Below are 23,914 nucleotides of genomic sequence, written 5' to 3'. Positions count from 1 at the left end.
GATGCAGTGTTGAAATTACACAATGACTGATGGGGGAGCCCTAAAAATAGAGGGCTGGATTAACATTCATATTTTAGACCCTAAAAGGGGTAAGGGTTAAGTGCCTGAATTTCACCACAGTATCTTGAAGCCTTATGAGGTGTCAAAGGAACGCAGATGATGGCATTTGTGTGCCCCATGGAATGAAAAACATGCATTGTCCTCACACTTGTATACATTAATAATGTACAAAAGGTATGACACAAATAATATTACAGTAGGCTACTATCATTTGTGTTACTGTGTTATGTGATGTTGTATTTTTTCCTGATTGGATGACTGTCTCCAGAAAGGGAAGTGGGTGGGGTGCTTTAAGAGTCTCGCGCAAAAACAGCCCTCATATCATATAGTCGTCCCCAGGCAGCAAAGCACACATGCTTTTGGGACGAGCGAACCTCACAGCGCACGAAGTTGGACCAAACCGGACTCTTGTAAAGGATAAAGACTTGTCACCTCTCAAGAACTCAGGTTTGTTAACACTATTAGCCTACAGTTTTGAAAAACATTAGACGTGACATTGTTTTTGACAGGCTGGCATAGGTTTTGAGGCGCATGTGAAAGTAGTTATGTCAATCTGCGTTTTCGAAGTGACTTTGGAAATACTGTAGTAATGTGGAAAATATATGTAAGGCACAGGGGCTTTTAAATACATTGCATGTCAATAAGCAGGGGCGTCATTTCAGCTAAACCTGCGGTCTGGTGTGTCAAATTGAAGCTCATTTATTGCATTTTTTCACAATTTAAAAACTCAAATGCAATTTGGAGAACTGCAAAAAAACAAGCAAAATTGACTCCAGCCATTATCACCTTGTTGCTGTAGCTTCGTTCGCCTCAGTCAAATAGGGGATTTACCATTCTACTAACATGTCATACAAGAATTAGCTGCTACGCACTAGCACAGCACCATGATTAAAACTCGAGTTTAGTTTTGTCATTGTTAAACCAAACGGCAGTTACCTAGCCAAAGCCATCTACAGATGTAGGATCTTAATTTTGTTTGAGAATATTGCTGCAAAGCAGGAAATGCAAACTTGTAATGTAAATGAGTTTTAGAAAGGCTTGTAAAGTTTGTAATTTCAAATTTGATTTGCCCTAACGAAATTGTTTAATTTTAATTCACATTTCCTGTTTCTGTATGATTATTTTCCTGCTGTAGCAAACTAATCCTACATCTGTATTACAGCCAACTTTACCTTTGCACTGTTTTGAGAAAAAAAAAAGTGCTGTTCCATGCGGCTGCATCCATTGAACGAGCCTAACCTCCTGTCTCAGGAGTCCGCATGGTCCTAAAGTCAGTATCAATACCTCTAAACTGCATTTGCCTTTAAACGGGATTTGAATCATTTTAGTAACCTATTTTAAGTTGTTGGTGTTAAGTTTGTTGGTGTCAATAAGTGTCCCTGTATTGTAAAAGAATACAAAACATTTTACAGATAAAAAAAAGCTATATTTGATCAGTATTTTACAGTAGTGTAGACTTCGCAGCCATATAGTCAGCTGTTTAGCTCTACCAAACTAATGCAAACATAAAGTATGTTCTGCTGAGTTGCCTCAATGTCTTTCTCAATTGTATATAGTTGACTACAGAATATATAAATTCAACAAATGCCAAGACATAACCCAGCTAGTACATTTGGTTCCTTGGAAGTTGTGGGAATGTATGTTTTTGGTTTCACATTGGTTGTGGGAACAAAGCCATACTTTTCCTGAATGGTAAAAACTTCTGAGAACAGATTTGAAAATGTGTCCTTTTCTGGGAACATGTATTTTTAGGTTGCAGGGAGGTTCTGAGAACGTTTTACTCTGGTTCCTTGAAAATTTTCCTGGGAGGTCTTATTAATGCTCTGAAAAGGGAATTTACTTATTGTTTCAATGAGCCTTTTAATAATCCTGCTAGCTTATTTTTGGTTAACTTTTTTAAAACTCCAAGCACAGATAGGACACATGGAAATTCATTTCCTTAGACATTAATCATGCAAACTCTTATTTTGTATTGTGACATGGCATCAGTGAGATTCAAACCGATTATCTTCTGTCCACTGTGCCACCAGGATGAAGCTAGTGTGACACACACAAATATTTATGGTCATATTTTTGTCTTTATTTCATTTTTATGGAGCCACCCCTTGTTTAATTTTCTCGGTCTCCCAGGTATTTGCGTTGAAGGTAATGTATATGGTTACCACCACTAGGGGGAGCTGTGACAATGGGGAGCGTTAGTGGGATCGTGAGGTCTTGGATGTTTCTTCTATCTTGGAGAAAGCAGTGTTCACTATCAGGCAAACTTTTTTCCGACTCATCATTCAACCCTGTTAATTCAGGTATGTAATGTGCATAAGTACAATATGACTCACAAAATAAGAAGATGGCATGCTTAACTACATAGTCCATGAGTTTGATGTTTGAAGGTAATTGAAAGGAGTTTTAACCGAGTGAAAAAAATTGTTTGTATTTTCCCCATTATAGGTAATGGAGGTACGCTAGGTTTGGTAATGGTTTACATGTAAGCAAAGGGAACAAGATGGCATCCAAACTGTTTGCAAAAGTACAAACAATCTTGCTATTTGATTTATTTTCTATGAACAAAGTCACAGTTTACTTCAGGTAATATGTACATATGCAATGTGACGATAGAATGTGTGGAAAGTGTTTTTATTGTTAAGAAAATAGCATTTAACAGTTTGCTAACTTTATGTTACCTGAATTTAGATTTGCTAAGCACTAGCTAGCTCTAGGCTATTCGGTTTCAGCTATTGTTAGCTCACGTGTTGATGATTTAGACTGTAATGTTTCTAGCATTGTTTAGCACAGGCCTCCAGTCATTTGTAGCTTTATGGGATTTGACACTGCTAGTATTTGACACTGCTAGTACTGTGCTCTCTATATAATGTAATGTAGCCTTTTATGGTACAATTGGATTGTTTTACATGAAATAGCTGAATACTATACTGATTTATTAGCCTCAGGTTATCTGCATGATTCATTTGACTATTAGTGAAAGGTAAAATGTGAATGTATGGAGGTAGCTTTTAGAATACTACAATGCAGTTGTAATGTGTACTTGACAAACCGAAAAGAAAGATGCAAAAAAAACAAACATTTAAAAAATCTTGGAGAATGCCTGCTACTGAAAACTACTAACCTCTCATCTTTCCACCCTGTTGATTCAAGTCTCTGCTGACCACGTCTGTCCGAGTGGTGTAACAGATTTTCAGGCTCGTCTGGGATTGGCGCCACCTGCTGGAGGTATCTGATCCATAGATTTATGAACCAGAGACAGCATGACGCTTGACCAGAGCGAGAGGGCTACAAGTGGGCGACTCATGAAAGGGGATCCTGACTGAGAGGAGTGCAGCACTATGTATCTTAAGTGTTTGGAAGCGTGCATCATGTCCAATGACAAAAAGGATCTGGGCCATTAAGAAAAGGTTGCCTACACTGGCATCTCATTTAAGTTTTCCAGTTGAAAGTCCTACCTGATGTGGTAGCAGAGCTAGACCCAGCTAAGTTAAACAAGTCTAATGAGGAAGGTTGTTTTGACAACCTTGTGTGTGAATTCATGTGTTGCAAGACCCTGCTTGAGCTACAGGATAGGGGTATGGCTCAGTTACTGTTTTATAAAGGATGCTATTGACGAGGTTATGAAGGTAGTCCAGGATGTGAAGGTAGTCCAGTGACCAGATATATCCGCTAATGGAGCTACTGCTGATACTGAAATACAAGAGTCTGAGTATCAGTGGATTTTGACCAGTTATAAGGAGCTAGGCAGAATACACTGAAGGAGTTAAGTAACACCTGCCACACCCACACCAGACAAACCACCTACTGTAAAGGAATTTAGCAGCTTGTCTAAAATCCTGAGCACAGACCATGCAACACACCTCACAGCTGATGGCATGGTCGCCATCAGAGACCTACCATATCTGCAGCGCAAGATGTGGGGGGGCCTGGAAAGTTGAGGTCATACATTAGTTACAACTGCATATGTAAACAAATAAGAAGGGTTCAAATTAAAACACAGTAAAGCTGAAATCATCACAGGCATCTTCTGCATCATCAAACCAGAACTTTAAAGACATGCTAATACATAAGAATGAAAGGATTGTTGCTGAGCTGAAACATTTGTTTCGGTCTCACTTAGGAGAAAAGAGCAGCACGCCGAGATTAGGATGGACCGCCTGGGCAACGGTGATCCAGATCTGTCAATACAGGTGCCGTTCCTGGTTAGTCTCGTGACACTAGAGCAGCCATTCCCAAACTAGGTGAGGCCGCCTGATATGAAAATGGGGTTGTGGCAGAATTAAGACCCCTCCTCTCTTATTACCCTATCAGATAAGGCATTACTGAGGTATGTAATCAAAATAACAAGCAATGAAAGTGAGAGACAGGGTAGGTTGGGCCAAACCTTCCATCACAAGACGACCCACCCACAGTGCCAAGCTTGAAGTGGATGAAGTCAAAGTTCTCCAGTGGAATGGACTAAAGCACCCTTGGGAGACTGATCGACACGTTAGCCAGTCCGCCTGTCTTAGCCTGCCTCAACTTTGACTTGCCTTCATGCACCACACTGATGCCTCTGACAAGGGGCTTGCTGCTACCAAGAAACTGATGCATGAATGGGGAAAACTACGCATTGACAATGGTCTCCTGTACCGGAGAACCAGTCAAAGTCATGAGCTAGTCTTACCAGGCCTGTACAAGCAAATGGTCTTGAAACAACATGTTAATGATGACATGGTTCATGTTGGAAGAGAGACATTGGCGCTGTATCAGGCAAAAGAAGCCAGTCACACATGAACGAGCACCAACTGGCAATATCTACCACAAGTTCACCACTAGAGCTAGTCTCTATCGACTACATGCATCTGGAGGCCAGCAAAGGTGGCTTTGATTACATCCTGGTAGTCATCAACCATTTCACAAGATTCGCACAAGCGTATCCGACCAAGAACAAATCCGGAAGAACAGTAGCTGAAATGATATTCAATGACTTGATCCCAAGGTTCCACTCCTAGTTACACCAAGATCAAAGTTGAGAGTTTGAAAACAAGTTCTTCAAAACACTGCAGCAAATGACTGGAGTGGTTCACTCAAGGACATCTCCCTATCACCCTCAGGGCAACTTGGCTGAAATATTCGATAGGACCCTACTTCAGATGCTGAGAACGCACACCGGCTACAGTCCTTGTACGAAACCTAAGTGAGAGAGGTGGACCTGGAAAGTTGAGGTCATACTGGGAAAAGACAATATATGTAGTTAAAGAGCAATTGAGTTACAATCCAGTGTACAAACTCTGTCTAAAGATGGGTGGGAACAAGACCTTTATCTTCCACCGCAATCTCCTGCACCTAGTCAATGACTTACCTGCAGGCTTACCGCCGCAGCCTGCACAGACAAACCCACCTAAGGAGAAAAGGAAGAGCTGACCCAAAACAATGATACAAGACTCGGATGACGAAAGCACAGGAGCACATGCCTGGCTGATAATACCTGTAAGAAAATAGCAAAGAACAGACAATCTATGATACTCCGAGGAACCCAGCACGTGTAGGACCCACACAAGACGCTGTACCTACCAGAGTTATTGCACCTGAAAGAGAAATCCAAAGACCAGAAGAGTTGAAAGGAGGAGAACAAGAAGAGGAATACTTACCCACTGAACCAGCACGGTCAGACATAGATGGATATGGACAAAGAATACCTGTACGAAGAACACCTGTGCAAGAGGAAAGACTCCTAGTAAACCCCCCACTAGTTGACGCAGGTTGGACAGGCTAGGAGGCCCACACGTGAGAAGGCCTGCACAGATGCTTCTTAGCACACGCTAGGTCAGCCATCCTTCTAGTCACACACTGCAATCAACACTGTAGAGGTTTTTGGGGTGCCACCTATGACAGTCTGGGGAATTCCAATGTATGACATTCCACAGCCTTACCAAACACTACCCTACCCCACACTAGTGCCTTGCCATATTAATAGGAAAGAATTTAAAGTGAAGCACTTATACATACCAATGACATGTAAATAAGGGTTAAATGTCAGGTTTTGGCATTTTATTTATTTTATGGCGCCATCCCTTTAATTTTCTAGGTCTCCCAGGTATTTGCGTTGAAGGTAATGTATATGGTTACCACCACTAGTGGGAGCTGTGATGTCAATGGGGAGTGTTAGTGGGATCGTGAGGTCTTGGATGTTTCTTCAGTCTTGGAAAATGCCTGATACTGAACACTAACTTTCTCTTATCATTTAGGAATGTAAATGTGTAAAAGTACAATATGAGTCCTGAAATATTGAGATATCATGGTTAACTACATAGTCCAAGATTTTGGAGATGTTTGAAGGGAGTTTTAATTGGGTGGTTTGTATTTTCCTCGTTAAGCAATGGTTGCTAATGGTTTACATGCAAGCAAAGGCAACAAGATGGTGTCTGAAATGTTTGACTTTTTCAACAATGTTTTTAGCTCCTATTTGTTTTCTTTTCTATGAACAAAGGCTCTGTTTACTTCAGGTAATATTTGTACATATGCAATTTGTCGATAGAATGTGTTTGTATTAGCATTCAAAATAGCATTTAAAAGTTCGCTAACTTTATTCTAACCAAATGTAGCTTTGCTAAGCACTAGCTAGCTCTACGCTATTGGGTTTCAGCAATTGTGACCTCGAATATTGATAGTTTAGAATGTAATGTTTCTAGCATTGTTTAGCACAGGGCTCCAGTGATTTGTAACGTTATGGGAATTGACACTGCTAGTACAGTGAGCTCTATATAATGTGATGTAGCCTTTTCTGGTACAACTTTATGGTTTGACATTCCAAATAGCTTTTTATGCTGAATGCTACACTGATTGAATAGCCTCAGGTTATATTCATTTGACTATTAGTGAAAGGTAAAATGTGAATGTGTAGATGTATGGAGATGGCTTTTTGAATTGGAGACCTTTATTTTGATACACAATATGGAATGTGAAAAATACTTTAACACTACAATGCAGTTGTAATGTATACTTGATGATTGATTTAGACAAAAAAATGAACAAAAGAGAACTGATACTGAACACTAACTTTTCTCAGTCTCATCATTCCACCCTGTTAATTCAGGTCTATTAACTGCTGACCACGTACATGTAAAATTTGATTTGAAGTGTTATTTGTCACATACACATGGTTAGCAGATGTTAATGCGAGTGTAGCGAAATGCTTGTGCTTCTAGTTCCGACAATGCAGTAATAACCAACAAGTAATCTAGCTAACAATTCCAAAACTACTACCTTATAGACACAAGTGTAAGGGGATAAAGAATATGTACATAAAGATATATGAATGAGTGATGGTACAGAGCGGCATAGGCAAGATACAGTATATGGTATTGACCGCATGTGGTATCATAGACCGCATACCATAGACCGCATGTGAGATGAGTATGTAAACAAAGTGGATAGATGTATTACATAAAGATGCAGTAGATGATATAGAGTACAGTATATACGTATACATATGAGATGTAAACATATTAGGTAGCATGCCATGTTTGTTTACACATACAAAGCTGTTCATTTTAGTCTATTCAAACAGACCCCATTTCAAAGGAAACAAGCACTTAGGAGTGGTCAATTAGTGGGTCCGTCCCATCGTCCATACCCGGGCTCGAACCAGGGACCCTCTGCACACAGACAACAGTCCCCTACGAAGCATCGTTACCCATCGCTCCACAAAATCCGCGGCCCTTGCAGAGCAAGGGGAACCACTACTTCAAGGTCTCAAAGTGAGTGACGTCACCGATTGAAACGCTATTAGCGCGCACCACCGCTAACTCGCTAGCCATTTCACTTCGGTTACATGTAAACAAGCATGACATGCTAAGTGTTACATGCCTCGGACTGAGACGTGATCAGCGGTTAACAGACCTGAATTAACAGGGTGTTGTATGCAAAATAACCATAGAACGACCACATTCTCACCAATCTCTAAGAAACATATGGTTCTCAGAATGATATGTGCTAGCTGGGAATTAGCTAATTATAGTACCTTTGCCAAAGTGCAGCAATAAAATGTTTCTGTGAATGCTCTGACTGAAGCAGAATATTGGGAATACTGTTTTGGCACAATATTATTCAGCAAAAAAATGTTACTGTCAGTTATGATTTATGATACTAATGTGCAATTGTTTATACATTGCTTTTAAGATTATTTCGTTTTTTTTCATTATGTGAAAAGGCATTTGTATGCTTTCTTGGACCATAACAAAACGATATATCATTGTTTTGTGTCAAACATGATTTAATATCACTCATGTCATGAGCCTGATGAGATAATAGTAGTTAGAGGGATCTATTTTGGATTTTAAACACAGGGTATAATCCCATCAGAAGCTACAGTGAACACACTTCATCTGGATTACAATGTCCAGCCATGCTACTCTCAGAGAGGCCATATTTCTGCTATACATCATCTAACAAGAATATAATGAAACTTTACTGATCGGGAACAGTGAGTGCACTCACAGAAAATAAAGTTTTCAAACAAATCAAGGTGAACCATGGAATAACTTGCAGCCTTCTATGTGAGGTGGACCAAATACCAAAGTGCCATGAAATTGTATGACAGTGAGTGTGTTCGTGTAACAGTTCCTATGCATGATGTGCATGCGGTCTATTTTGGTTTGAAAGGAGACTGGTATCTAAGCAATGTCATCGAATAAGCAAGGAAAAACATTTTGTAATATTTACTGAAGGAAGAATACTGAAAGTGTAACAGGTGTCCGTGTGATGCTAACAGCTTAGCTTCCTCCAGTGATCCTCTGCTTTGCAACACATGTGACTGCCTTCCTTGACAACGTGTAAACCGATTTTGAGACATACAAATGGTGTGAGTGCACTCAATTGTCTTCGGTTCAGTTCCAACCGCGATGTCCCAGTCAAATGTCCCTCTATAGAGGACGATGATCATTGTAAAAGCGGTAGATGACAAAGTAGTTTGTAGAAGATGGCAGTTCGCACTGGTGCCTTGCCGGGGGTACAAAACCGGTCAAGATTCTCTGTTCACAAACGTCAAAGGTAAAATATGTCCCACTTCCCTTCTGGTTCTTATCTTTAGTAGTACATGAATTGTAGACCGTATCCAACGTAATCGTACGCCGTTTCGTGGTGGTTGCCATCTGCTTTACAGAGACGATAATGCCTGTGCAGTAGTGCTCTGGAGCAGTGCGAGTTAATATCTTTGGCTGTGAGTGATGGAAAAGAAATTGCCTTCAAGACTATTACTTGAATAATTCTATGGATATTTTTTGGCACAAGGGTGAAAATGAAATTGTCTTTTTAGCCTGGCTCGACTTCAGTTAAACTGCAATACCGAAAGTGTCCTGAGCACAGTGGAAAGTGTGCTTCTTGACTGGAACCCTGGGGCCTTGCTCCCAACCCATACAATTAGTGTAAAGAAGTCAAACAAGCGAGAGCTACATTAGCAGGATTAAAAATAAAGTTTTCTGAATTTAATTAGCATATTTGTTTTTGATATTTCTATTCTAACCCCCAATGGTGCATTCAAAATAACCCACCTGCTTAACTATTAGGTGTGTGTGATTGGTTAGACACAGTCAAGCCAACATTTAAAACTGCCAATCAGACTAAATCAGTGATCTTCAACCTTTTCTTACCCAGGGACCCCCCTCCCGGGAAACCCGGCGACCCATCATACTTAAATACTTCTTTATTTTTTAACATGTTTTGTCTTATCAGGTGAATGATAATGGCAAGGAGACATAATCAACATTTTAAAATGAATAGATTTGGTCAATAGTTTTTCATTATTTTGTCAACTCTAAAATACAGTTCTAGGCTAAGTCTAAACACATTTTCACTAAGAGTACTTGTTTAGCCGGTTAAATAAAAAATACACTCAAAATATGACCTGGCCTCCACAATTACCCAACCTCAACCCAATTTAGCTGGTTTGGGATGAGTTGGACCGCAGCGTGAAAGAAAAGCATTCCAGGCAAGGCTGGTTGAGAGAATGCCAAGAGTGTGCGAAGCTATCATCAAGGCAAAGGGTGGCTACTTTAAAGAATCTAACATTTATATTTTGATTTGTTTAACTTTTTTGGGGGGTTACTACATGATCCCTTATGTTATTTCATAGTTTTGATGTCTTCTCTATTCTACAGTGTAGAAAATAGTAAAAAAAAGAAACAAAAACCCTTGAATGAGTAGGGGTGTCCAAACTTTTGACTGGTAGTGTGTGTGTGTGTATATTCCCGTGGACCCCCTGCAGTCTCACTGGTGTGAATACTCCTGGACTACATGTTTCATTTGATCCTCATTATGTCCTGCTCTTTGCCTGGTTCATAACTGATGTTAATAAGAAACACCAGGAGCAGCTGCTTATCTTTTATATTGTCCTCCATCTATATGTGTGTTATTGGATCAAATCAAACTTTATTTGTCACATGTGCCGACTACAACAAGTGTAGACCTTACCGTGAAATGCTTACTTACAGGCCCTTAACCAACAGTGCAGTTCAAGAAGAGTTAAGAAAATATTTACCAAAGAAACTAAAGTAAAAAATAATAATAAATAGTAGCACAATAGCGAGGCTATATACAGGGGGTACCGGTACCGAGTCAGTGTACGGGGGTACAGGTTAGTTGAAGTAATTTGTACCTTGTAGGTAGGGGTGAAGTGACTAGGCATAGATAATAAACACTGAGTAGCAGCAGTGCGGTAGCAGGGAACAGTCTATAACTTGGGTGACTGGAGTCTCTGACAATTTTATGGGCTTCCCTCTGACACCGCCTAGTATATAGGTCCTGGATGGCAGGAAGCTTGGCCCCAGTGATGTACTAGACCGTACGCACTTCCCTCTGTAGAGCATGACAGTCAGATACCAAGCAGTTGCCATACCAGGCGGTGATGCAACCGGTCAGGATGCTCTCGATGGTGCAGCTGTAGTACCTTTTGAGGATCTGAGGACCCATGCCAAATCTTTTCAGTCTCCCGAGGGGGGAAAAGGTTTTGTTGTGCCCTCTTCACGACAGTCTTGGTATGTTTGGACCAAGATAGTTCGTGGGTGATGTGGACACCAAAGAACTTCAAACTTTTGACCCGCTCCACTACAGCCCAGTCGATGTTACAGCAGGGCCAGCGGCCACACACACACACACACACACAGGGAAGAGCAATGGGCTATCACCGCTGTGCATACAGAACGGACATCTATTGCCTCCTCGACACCTGGAGTCAGAGCAATTTGAGCTTAGGAAATCTGTGCTGTTTGTGAGAGACCTAAGGGCCTCCTCTGAATTGTGTTGCATTGTATTACCATCCTCCTCGGTTTGATTTCCTGCCGAAGATCTCTCTTCAAATATTCATCGTCCCTATATTCTGGAGCCATTTGATAATTGACACTGGCCCGGGTTTTATGATCTCCTCTCTTCATCTGAGAGTGTGGAGCACTATTTAAGATAGCCCTTTAGCCTCCCACACCGAGCCAGACCTCCAGTATTAAACCTGTCTTTGTGTGGTGGCCAACTGCCTACTTGGACTAGAATCTGCTGACTGTTAAGGGTTCTTCTGTTAAGCTCTCCCTTTCTTCTCTAAATGTGTTAGGTCTGCTTTTCTTTGATAGATATGATTCTGAGGCTTGAGGATTTCTCCCCAGCCCAGCGATCAGTTTTACTGACTCTGACTTTACCAACGTCATGCATCCATGTCTTTGTGGGGACAAACTCTTTATTGCTTAATCCATTCTTCAGGGCTCAATTTATACCTTCGAATGTGAATGGGATCTGGACAGTCAGCATGTCCTGTATATGTGGAGCCCAGCTATCAGCTTGACTGGAGAATCTGTGTTTTTAGTTAACTCAACTGCCCTTTCATTTCATCTAAAAGACTGACTTAACATTGTGGCCAGAGATAAGAAAAGAGGGCGTGGACTATCCGGTCCCAATCTGTCAGCATGTCTTCACAGACTGAAATGTATTGTGTCCTTAAAGTTTCTCTAACCTTTCCGACCTTTTGTACATTTTCAGTAAAGTTTTGACTTTGCTGACTCTTTGCCTTGGTGCTCTTCGGAGCGTGTAATGTAATGCGTTGATGTTCCGTGATCTGGCACGGGCCCCGATGGTCCGCTGTGGGGACAGTCAGAATACTCAGAACGGAGGAAAGTGCTGTCCTCTGACTTTGGGACTGCTGACATCTCCATATTCCTGCCACCGGCTCCCTCCCAGATCCCTCTGATTGATGTTCGTCTGCCTGGCTGACTGACTATCGTGCGCATTTCTCCATGAATACAGACATGAATCACAGGGATTAGCATTCCGCTCTTCCTATCTCTCCCTGCCTCCGTCCACCTCTTTCTCAGTGGGGTCTCAGTTCCTTACACGCGTCTGGCAGTTCGGCTGACAGTGGGGGGTCCGGGATGAGTGGCTGGGGGCCCCGCCAGAGCGAGCCCTGTCGGACGCTGCCTCACTCACTGCCACTTTGGATGGCCCTCGTCTCGCTGAATATTTCATGGTGTGATTTGGGATGTAAATTAAAGATGTGTTTTCAGGTGGGTTTGACCAGACTGAGTGATATTCTCTGTGACTGGTGGGTGGAGTGGCTGTTCTAAGGCTGCCCTTCACCTTGGCAGTCTCGTAGGGACACAGGGTTGCATTGATGGTCTTTTCTTGGTGTTGTTGTTCTTTGAGACAGTCCTGTTCTGCTTTTTCACAGGGAAATGTAGATAAATATAAACTGAGAATGAAGTGAGAGAAAGGACCCCACGAAAGTGTGTGTGTGCTGTAGGCTATGTGTTTGTACCAATGAGAGATTTCTAAATGGGTACTGCCTACATCCCACCCTCTGCGAGGAGGCTGTTTCCTCTGTCAGTATTGAGGGACACTGAAGACTGATATTACTCATCAGCAGCATGGGCTCTTTTATAGAAGGCCACAGCCTCCCTGCGGTGCGACACACACACTGACGGCTCAGACAATCAGGAGAATTACACTAACATCCTGGAGTGGAAGCAGCCGTTCTTAACTAGAGGATCCTCCTCTCCCCAGCTAGGTTGAAGTGTGCTGCTTTCCTCTCTTACCAGGTGACCCTTTGTCTAGCACAACACCAGCCCAGCAGGGCATATGTTCACGTTCTAATACATTTGTCTCATAACTGATTTCAAACACTAATAGGAATTTGAACTGACTGATCACGTCAGTGCTTCAAATATTCTGCATGATGCGTCTGTGGGATAAGAGTGGGCTTTGTAAAAGGAAACGCTGAGCCTTTGTGCTCCTGTCTAGAGCAGATTTGTCCTGCCTCTGCCTGTCATGCATCACGGTGATAAATGTGTTTAAGGGAAGCCATGGACAATTCCTAATCTCCAAAGGACACAGTTTCATCAGGTCTGAATGGCCTATACTTCAAATTTACGAGTGTCGAATGGGAGAAAAGTACATTTTTATATATGTAAGTTGACATGCCTGGAGAATGTATGAATATACAATTCATCTCGCTTTAGTTTTTAGTCGCTACAATGTTTGTTTTTTTTGTTTATGCCCCGGCACCACCACCTCAACATACACACTGCAAAAAAAGAGTTTGGTACTCTTCTCATTAAAGTGGCAGGCTGACTAGAAGGTGATGGCAGGGCTTAACAGGCACTTCAAGATGGAACAGCTGTATGTTTATCTGCTTAACTTGATCTCAATTACAGCAGTGTTTTGAATGGCGGCCTGCATCATTAAGTACAGCGTCCGTGAGAGACCAGGGCCATGGCCTGAGAGGAATGCTAAGTGTAAATGGAAATGCCACTTTGCCAATTCTTGTCTTGTGTTGTCTCTTAAAGTCCCCTTGAACAGAGGTGGGTGAGGGTGTAGTGTTTTATATATAGACTGGTGGTTACTGGCGCTGTGAGGCCTGGATGCGGTTGAAATTTGGTTGGTTTTGTTGTTGGGAGCCCAAGGTGACCTGGTGCTATACTGCTTTTCTGTCAGAGTTAGAGTCCCCTTCATGCTGTGATGAATGGAAAAGGACAAACACTAGTATATCTAGACATGGCTCAAATCAAAGAAGCACGTTAATAAGTGCCATGATGGATAGCATCAATAGGATCTCCCATGGACCATACAGTCTGGCCTCTTCTGTATAGTATTAGCGTATGTTTTTCATGCAAACAACCTGAGGTTTGTTGACTGACTCCTCTACCCTTTTCTCAATTCCACGTTTATCTTTATAAACACTGAATTGGAAAGTGTTTATTTAATTCCCTGTAGTCCTGTGAGACTGGAGGACGTTAGGATTTTTACAGGAGGGGGCTCCATCTCTCTTTTTATCTCTCCGTCACTCACTCTCTCTCTCTCACTCGCTCTCTGTACCCTGTCTCTTTATCTTTACCTTTGTTTCTCTCCTCTTTATTTCTTCTCTTGACTTTGCTCTCGCTTTCTGTACCCTCCCCCTCTCTCGTCAACTTTAATTACTATTACAGAAAGGACTCAGACTAGCCATAAATAATGACAAATCAAGCCTTTTATTGTTTCCCTCTTCCTGCTGAGCCAAGTGAAGAATGTATTTAGGGGTTGCAGTTAGACGGGGCTTGATAATACAGTAATGGTGTTGGACTTAATGAAAAGATATTGCCCTGTCACGTTACTGCAGGTTGTGTGTGCGCCTGTGTGCACACTTAGAGAGCATGGAAAGGGCAGAGCGGGGGCTGGTAAGGTAAATGGATGTCATTTATCTATTTCTTCATTTACTCTGATGAGCTCTGTCACCATTGGTGCGGGGGGGGGGGGGGGGGGGTGCGTGCTTGTGTTGTGTGTGTGTGTGTTCTATGAAGAGTGATGAGGCCTGTGTCCCCTCTGCACCTCTCAGAGGACTCGTTCCAGCAGCAGGGCTGAGAGGAAGTGTCCTCATGGAGTAATGGAGCGGGCGGGTGAGCCTGATGGAGGGTGATGGTTGGAGGGATGGCTAACCAGGAAGAAAATAAGCGGAGCAATCTCCCTGCTTCCTTCCCACTGACTGACTGACACTGCACTCACTAAGTGACTGTACACACTCAGACCACTGGACACAGACGTCAATTCAACGTCTATTTTTGATTTACATTTGGTTGAGTTGTCAACTAACAGCAATTAAACGTTTAATCAACCAAAATTCCCCATGCCATTGGATTTAGGTTAAAAGTTGGTTGAAAGGGGCCTCTCGAGTGGCGCAGTGGTCTAAAGCACTGTGCTTGAGGTGTCACTACAGCCCCAGGTTTGATCCCAGGCAGCCGGCCGTGACCGGGGGGACCACAAGAGGCAGCGCACAATTGGCCCGTCGTCCGGGTTAGGGGAGGGTTTGGTCGGCCGGGATTTCCATGTCCCATCGCGCTCTAGCGAATTCTTGTGGTGGGCCGGGCGCCTGCAAGCTGACTTCGGTCGCCAGCTGGAGGGTGTTTCCTCACACATTGGTACGGCTGGCTTCCGGGTTAAACAAGCAGTGTGACTTGGCAGGGTCGTGTTTCGCAGAACGCATGGCTCTCGACCTTCGCCTCTCCTGAGTCCATACAGGAGTTGCAGCGATGGAACAAGACTGTAACTACCAGGTGGGGAGAAAAAGGGGTAAAAAGTACACAATAATTATTTTTTCAAATCCAATCAGTTTTCCACTGATCCCAACATATATGCATGGCACTCAAGGGTACAGAAAGCACCTCCTCCAAACAGCTAGGCTGCCCACAACAGCTGAAACAGAGCAGTACCTAGCCAATTGCTTTGTCCTAGTTTTTCAGGCCCAGAATCTGGAGGCCACGCACTGCAAGACTGCCAAATATCAGAGCCACCAGCTTGCACCTACACCCGAGACTGTCCAAGCGCCACGAGGAGCTGGTATTTAAGCAGCTTCTAGGCAAAGGCCTGCACCATGTAGCCGTCCAATGAGCAGCCCACTACCAGAAGGAGCTCCTCCCCCTGGCCTTCCCCCACAACAACAAAATCTGGTGTATTTGTCCCACAAGACAACACATCATCAAACCAGCTTCCACTTACACAAGAATGTTTATGCATGTGTGCTGTTGGTGAGACTACTTGTTTCACCTCGCTGGCTATCAGGTTGACAAGGCGGTCATGTCTAGCAATGTACAAATCCTTTTATGAACAGCAGCCATTCACAACATGGGCAATGGACTCCATTACATTTGACTCATGTAGAATACAAAATGGGGCATGGTTCGCAGGGTGCCAGAGTGCTAGATTATATTTTGTTGGTAAAACTTGCAGCCTCTACTTAACAGTAAAAGTGAGAATGTCCTCACCAACGGCAGCATTCTGGCACATGGAATGGGAGACGGGGTGGTCAGCACAGTCTAGAGCAGCAGTTTCCCCTGCAGCCTCAGGCCAATCCAGTGTTGCAGTTGCTGCATCCATCTGATACCAAGGAGTGTTGTCCTGGATGAGATGTTCCACCATGGGTGACAGAAGGCTACACACACTTTGACTGACCACTCTCAGTGAAAGAGAGAGTGGTTAGAGCTTTGTGATATCCTCTTTCTAGCACACGATCAAGGTCAGTCCTAACGAGTTTGGGATTTTACAAAGCTACTAGATATCAGAAACGTATATTTGGATAGTGCTAGGTCTCTCTGTACACTTGCCAAATTTAAAATGTAACCTTGCAAACGTTCAATTCCAAGTAAAATCAATAGTTTGGGGGTTAGGGAATGACCTTTTAAAGAACAGTGCAACTCCAGTTAAAGTTTCCTATGATTGGATGATTGAATCCATTGCCACTGTTTGTGTGGAGGTGAGTCTGCTCACTGGAACATGTGACAGGTGATTAGTTAAATGTTTGTCTCAGGGTGATTTCGAGCCTATTGAACAGCAGCCAGTTTCTTAAGTACTCTGTCTCTGTCACACAGACCCACAGGCACAAAGCAAGGAGCCACAGGTACTGCAGGGAGATGTACTTCCTGTCCCGTTGTCATTCCCCAAGGGGGGACATTCTCAGCCAGCAGTCAGTTTGCTATGCCTTTTTTACTTACTTTACTACTTTCTCTTTCTAACTTCTCTACTTCCTTTTTCTATTCTGGATTTGTGTCAGAGGAAATCATTTAGATGCCTCAATTGTGTGTATGTGTGTGTTTGGCTTATGTGCACGTGTGATGAACCCCCATGCCGAGGGACATGTGGCTCTGAAGCAGCAGATGGACAGTCTCACAGCTAGTCAGGCTGATCGCCATGCCTGTACTGTGTTGTGATGTAATAGTTGTGTGTGTGTCCTGTGGTGCGCTGCCATCTGTCTCTGGTCTCTGTGCCATGCTGGGCAGGCACTGGTCAGTGGAGAGGGAACCACTACTGCTGGGCAGCACTATCTCCCACAGTCAGAGGGAGACGTCACCTTGCAAGGTTTCCAGCTCAAACACGCACACATACACGGGTCCCGCCGTTTCTGAGACCCGGTACTTTTTGTTATTTTAATGAACAAAAATAAATACAATTGGTTGTGGAAAATTTAAATGTGGACACCAACAACACGAGGAATCAACAGCAAAATCAGAAAACCCCATAGTGTAATAGTTGACTTATTCAATTGTTCAGCCTGTCGCAGTCTATGCTACAAAATTATATTCCTCTCGAGGCACATTCAAATTGCGAGTGCTGCACAGGGGGAGAGAAATGCGAGCCCAGTCATTGTAGCCTAACATTCTTAATGCAGTCGCGGAAAAACACACCAGTGCATTCTAGCAACCAAACCGTTATGAAACTTTTATTCAAACAAATAAGTCTCACATAGCAAATTAGCGATTCATTTTTTTGTTGACCAAATTCCACACTCATTAAACCCCATCCAAATGCCTCACTTTGGTCTTATTTTTCGTGCACAGATTTTGGGCCTCTTGCTTAGCCTCTTCCTCTCTGATTATATTCACAGCGCATGATCCCTGGTTGGCTGAGTGCCAGTGGATCTTTTTTTTTTGTGGGCATTCAAGTCATCAGTGTTACTATAACAAGATAACTCTATAAACATTAGGCTAAGTGATCTAGCTAATGATGAGCCCAATAGGGTAAATGCAGATGGGCAACCCTCAGCCTATTTATTTATAACCACTACTGCTGGGCAGCACTATCTCCCACAGTCAGAGGGAGACGTCACCTTGCAAGGTTTCCAGCTCAAACACGCACACATACACGGGTCCCGCCGTTTCTGAGACCCGGTACTTTTTGTTATTTTAATGAACAAAAATAAATACAATTGGTTGTGGAAAATTTAAATGTGGACACCAACAACACGAGGAATCAACAGCAAAATCAGAAAACCCCATAGTGTAATAGTTGACTTATTCAATTGTTCAGCCTGTCGCAGTCTATGCTACAAAATTATATTCCTCTCGAGGCACATTCAAATTGCGAGTGCTGCACAGGGGGAGAGAAATGCGAGCCCAGTCATTGTAGCCTAACATTCTTAATGCAGTCGCGGAAAAACACACCAGTGCATTCTAGCAACCAAACCGTTATGAAACTTTTATTCAAACAAATAAGTCTCACATAGCAAATTAGCGATTCATTTTTTTGTTGACCAAATTCCACACTCATTAAACCCCATCCAAATGCCTCACTTTGGTCTTATTTTTCGTGCACAGATTTTGGGCCTCTTGCTTAGCCTCTTCCTCTCTGATTATATTCACAGCGCATGATCCCTGGTTGGCTGAGTGCCAGTGGATCTTTTTTTTTTGTGGGCATTCAAGTCATCAGTGTTACTATAACAAGATAACTCTATAAACATTAGGCTAAGTGATCTAGCTAATGATGAGCCCAATAGGGTAAATGCAGATGGGCAACCCTCAGCCTATTTATTTATAGCCACTATGCTGAATCAGCCTGATAATATTGACCAATATGTTATATTGGGTATTGGGGGGGGGGGGGGGGGGGGGGGGGGGGGGGGAATTACATTTTAGATGTATGTGCACGCCCCTGAACTAGGGACCCCCCCCCTTCTCAATTTATATTAAAGTACCCTCACTCCTGTTCTCAATTTATATTAAAGTACCCTCACTCCTGTTCTCAATTTATATTAAAGTACCCTCACTCCTGTTCTCCATTTATATTAAAGTACCCTCACTCCTGTTCTCCATTTATATTAAAGTACCCTCACTCCTGTTCTCCATTTATATTAAAGTACCCTCACTCCTGTTCTCAATTTATATTAAAGTGCCCTCACTCCTGTTCTCAATTTATATTAAAGTACCCTCTCTCCTGTTCTCAATTTATATTAAAGTACCCTCTCTCCTGTTCTCAATTTATATTAAAGTACCCTCACTCCTGTTCTCAATTTATATTAAAGTACCCTCACTCCTGTTCTCAATTTATATTAAAGTACCCTCACTCCTGTTCTCAATTTTAGTGCTTTAATGAAAGACCATCATGCTCAGTGTGTAACATGCATGTAGCCAGTCCTTACAGCTGGTGAGGCAGCCATCCAGAGTCAGTAGGGAGCTGTGGGTCAGGAGTGGAGACCACTGGGGAGCTGGTGATTGAATAACACTGATAGAATAGCACACCATCTCCGGCTCAGAGGTCGAGAGGAGAGAGAGGAAGTGAGAGAGCGAGTCTACAGTGTAGACTAGTATTAGCACAGGTGACAATGTACAATGACACATACTTTTTTTTCTAGATACAGTAGTGTGTCAGCGTTATGTGTGAAGCACCTTGTCAAGGACGGCTTGCTAGGGGAGAGGTAGAAGATGCCAAAAAACTGTACTCCAACCTGGCTCTGTCCAACCTCTCTGTGCGCCAAATTACCTCTCTTTCCACTGAATGGGGCCATTGTGCAGGGGTTTGTGGGAATGGTCTGGTAATGGCCTGGTGTACTGTACCTCTGATTTGAAACCCGATCCAGCTGTCCTGGAGATGTGATTTATATAATTAATGAGAAACCATTTGATTCCACTTTACTTTTCTTTTTTTTTCATTGAGCAAAAAACAACTGCTGAAACAGTGCGCTGATGTACGAATGTGACATTTGCGACATCAACGTTTACAAGAGTGTATTCATTATGGTTAATGCTCTTCTAATACCACTGTAATCAAGCAGTGTAACACTCGCTACAGCAGCTGGGAAATGTCAGAATGTAATTGTTACTTATTGACCCTAGTCTAACAATGGGAGTATTTAGTGGACTTTGCAGGGTTTTAAAGTTCTCTGTCGTGGATATGGTCTAACGAAGTTCTTGGTCAAGCATTAACCATATCATTTTAAGCCCCATAACAATCATAAATAATGGATACAACATTATGTTAGTCAGTTGTGATAATGGGAATGATGACTGTTGTGTTGTCCATGTGCTTTCAGGTTGTGTGAGGGGAGGAAGTTGTGAAGTCACCCGGAGGAGAAGCAGTTACTGTTGGGTTACAGACCCGGAGTAAGGCTTGGCTCGGTACACCAGAAGGAACCAAGCCTTCTTTCAGAGGTCCTCTTCTTCCACACAGTCATACCCAACCAGTGACTGTGCAAATCCATTCACAGACGGACACAGAACTTAACAAAATCTCTTGTACCCTATATTTGAAAGGAGTTTTCAATCCTAAAAGTACACACTCTATCGGAAGACTGCATGGTGAAAGTGTTACCTTGTTAGACACCCACAGGGCTATAGACAGAGGCTCTACTTATCAAACCCACTCACTGTTCCTACCCTGGAGAAAAATGCTTATTTCGCATCTAACGCTAGCATCGAACGCTAGCATCTAACGCTAGCCCGACGTGCTTCGTGTTGCTTTCACATTCAGCGCCATTGATCCACTGACCGCCCTGTAATTTGATTAGCATTCTAGCCTCTCTTATTATTTTAAAAACACACACACAGGCAACCCTCCAAATGACACTGTTTTCACAAATATTATTGGCCTTGTTGATCATGAGGCACATGCTGCTGTCAGCTCATGCAATCACCATCCACTACAGACAACACCTGGGTATGAGGGTCCCATCTGCACACTATTAGCCCCCATTGAGAGAACTGGAGAGTACTACTACACTTCCCTGTGTTGTACTGCTATGTTTATTCACTCTGGCAGCTGCCAGTGTCATGTCCTATTTGTCCGGGCGGCTGTCTGTGTGAATGGATACGACAGGGTTATGATGAATACGTGCTGTTGTCGTCTTCTACTGCCTACGGTTGGGTCACTGTGAGGGGAAGAGATCCTAGGTCTGATCATACTGTTTGTCTATCACCCTGTCAGAAGGGATCAAGACCAAATCTCTCTTGAAGTAGACACTTCATCTCAAAGAGACTAACATCTCAAAGGATAAACAAAGGCTGACTAGAACACATCAGTCTGTCCAACCGTCTGTCTGGTTGTACCCCCGACTGTGGCCCACCTCTTGCCCGCTCCCCCCACCATCCAGTCTGTGTGTAAGTTCTGCCGACGGGCTGCTTGGAGGATGAGCGATGTCCCCACCCTGGACTATGAGCTGCTGCTGTCCCCTGGGCCCTCCCTCCCTGGGCCCCCCAGCAGCCCTGCTCTGGTGGGGGGCGACGCGGAGCAGAGGACGGCCTTTGCCTTCGTGGGGCTCCTCATGCTCTTCCTTGTCTTCCTGCTGGTGCGCTGCTTCCGCATCCTGCTGGACCCCTACAGCCGCATGCCATCCTCCTCCTGGACCGAACACAAGGAGGGCGTAGAGAGGGGGCAGTTTGACTACGCCCTGGTCTAGACCTGGGTCGTGTTCATTAGGCACCAAACGGAAGAAAGGGGACTGAAACAGGGAGGGACTACCCGAACTTGTCCAAAAAGAAAATGTTGTTTTCATTTTCCGTTGCACAACGTTTCGCTACGGTGTGCCCTAATGAAAACGACCCCGGTAGTGTCTAAAGGGGGCAGTTTGACTGGCCCTCCGGTAGAAACAGAGACCACAGTTGTCAAGACCGGATCCCTCAACACCCAGACCAAGACCTTTGACTACATACTGCTGCAGAGACCGAGGAAAGATGAGCCGTTTTGACTATATGCTGCCATCAAGGCCCACACCAAAACCAGACCACCGGATTGCTTGAGACCCAGACTGTTACCAAGGCTAGACCATTTGAGACCTAGACTTGCAACTCGGAGCCAGAGGTAGAAAGGGGTTGTATGTAGTGCACTGCTGCCTTAATTTGCTGCATTTCCCCTCACAACACTTCCTCCTCATCTTTTAGTCCCTGTAGATTGGCTAATATGCAGGGGAGTGCTGACAAAGCCATTACAAACACAATGGGATTTCAAACAAGATCCTTCCAGATGAAACGTATAGGCTATATCAGAGTAGCTTTCAATATTTACATCACCCCTGTTTCTGTACCTCCCAGTTTATGATTTGTTACAGTATATTTGACAGTTGTGACCTTTTTTTAATATTGATTGTCCTCTGACAAATGATCAATTGTATTTTTCCCTCATAGATTTCCGACTGGGTTGAGATATTACAACTGTGTTGAGATGCATCCGCCCAGGCTGGTGATTTGTCTTCAAAGGAACATTAGTAGTGTGTTTTGTGTTTGTATAACTGAAACAAAGCCATATCTATCATATATATGTACACATACATACATGTTGTTTGGTTGCCCTGTTAGCTTTAACCACCTTGCCAAGCTGAGTGAAAACATGCACTCTACAACTGCGACTTTTAGACCAGAAATGCTTTATTTTTGTATTCCAACTAAAGTTTGGATGGAGTCTCCTTTTGCTAATATTTCCTGTGTTTTCTCTGATTTGTAGCACTCTCAATTTTGTCTTTGGTCTGTGATTCTTGAGCTAGCCTAGCTACACAACGAAACATGATATGCTTCCATATACGAAGCACGGCAGCAATTTTTCAACTCGCCTCTACTTGGCGATATTTTCTTTGGTCTCGATTTGGAAGAAACACGTCTCTTATAAATGTCTGTGTTCAGTTGCAGGTGGTACTCCGAAAAACAGAAAATTCTGAAAAATATTACATCCACTTTTATTCCACCGCATGAGGTTTCTCGCCATGTTAGCTGCCGCACATCTCGCATTTCCCAACATCTTTGCTGGAACTAGTCAATGCGCTTCACACAGTACGACCAAAACAAAGATCTACACACATGCAAGAGGCATTTCTCACTCAGAGCCATAGCTACAATATTTTTGAATTAGATTTTTATTTATTTTTAACTCATTCGGGGTCTCAACTTACTGTTGAGTTAAAATAGTAGAATACACAAGGTGCAATTTCTAAACTTGGTTGTGCTTCAGCAGTTTTACTCGTTATCTGTCCCTCAATTAGCCCATGTCAGTTAACATGTTTTACATTTCTAAATTAGTCTTGCTAGTTATCTTATCATGGCCGAATTACCATGCCTAGGGACCCTGACCTCCAGGGGGAGCCATTTGATTTTGTTAGTCACTCTCACCCAGATATCATGTTAACATGGCGAAATGTGTAGAATTGCAGGAAATTAGATGTAAAACTGTAAGAACAACAATCTTATTTGTTTACCTTTTTAAATAAAATATTTGTTCTGCTAACAGATCCCTCTACATAATAAATTATAGTTTTTAAACCCAGCGCTGAGTTAATGTGTAGCGGCTAATTGTATACTGTATGTGAATGAAGCTACAGCAACCAATGTGATAATGTCTGGGGTCATTTTTTACTTGTTTTTGCTGTTCTCCAAATAGCATTTTAGTTTAAAAATTCTATAAAAATGCAGTAAATGAGCTTCAACGTTGTTAAACCCAGAGCAGACAGCTTTGCTTGCGTTTAAGATTTGTAAGTAGATATTTTTCATAACTGCTTTGTTTTTGCCACGCAGGGTTTAATTTTCTGAAATAAAAATGGGGTTTTCTTCAATTTGTGTTTCCAGTGTGGGAGTGTATTACTCTTCCTGTAAAATCAATAAAGCATTTCACCACATTA

General features: G+C 42.9%; 1 protein-coding gene across 1 annotated transcript; it reads left to right on the top strand.

Annotated features, from left to right (window-relative positions):
- Window positions 1–326: 326 nt before the first annotated feature.
- On the top strand, window positions 327–23,914 carry LOC110524228 (cortexin-1-like). Its single transcript, XM_090235463.1, has 2 exons — window positions 327–507; window positions 20,348–23,914. Exon 2 carries the CDS (start codon window positions 21,440–21,442, stop codon window positions 21,707–21,709), a length of 270 nt encoding a protein of 89 aa, XP_090091589.1. The 5' UTR covers window positions 327–507; window positions 20,348–21,439; the 3' UTR covers window positions 21,710–23,914.

Source organism: Oncorhynchus mykiss, chromosome 5 (genome assembly GCF_057628025.1).
Source record: "Oncorhynchus mykiss isolate SJ-2025 chromosome 5, ASM5762802v1, whole genome shotgun sequence".
NCBI lineage: Eukaryota > Metazoa > Chordata > Actinopteri > Salmoniformes > Salmonidae > Oncorhynchus > Oncorhynchus mykiss.
This window is presented reverse-complemented; position numbering and strand designations above follow the sequence as displayed.

Bases quoted from the DNA above. Each gene is read 5' to 3' on its own strand.
- LOC110524228 (XM_090235463.1), top strand. From the start codon at position 21,440: ATGAGCGATGTCCCCACCCTGGACTATGAGCTGCTGCTGTCCCCTGGG.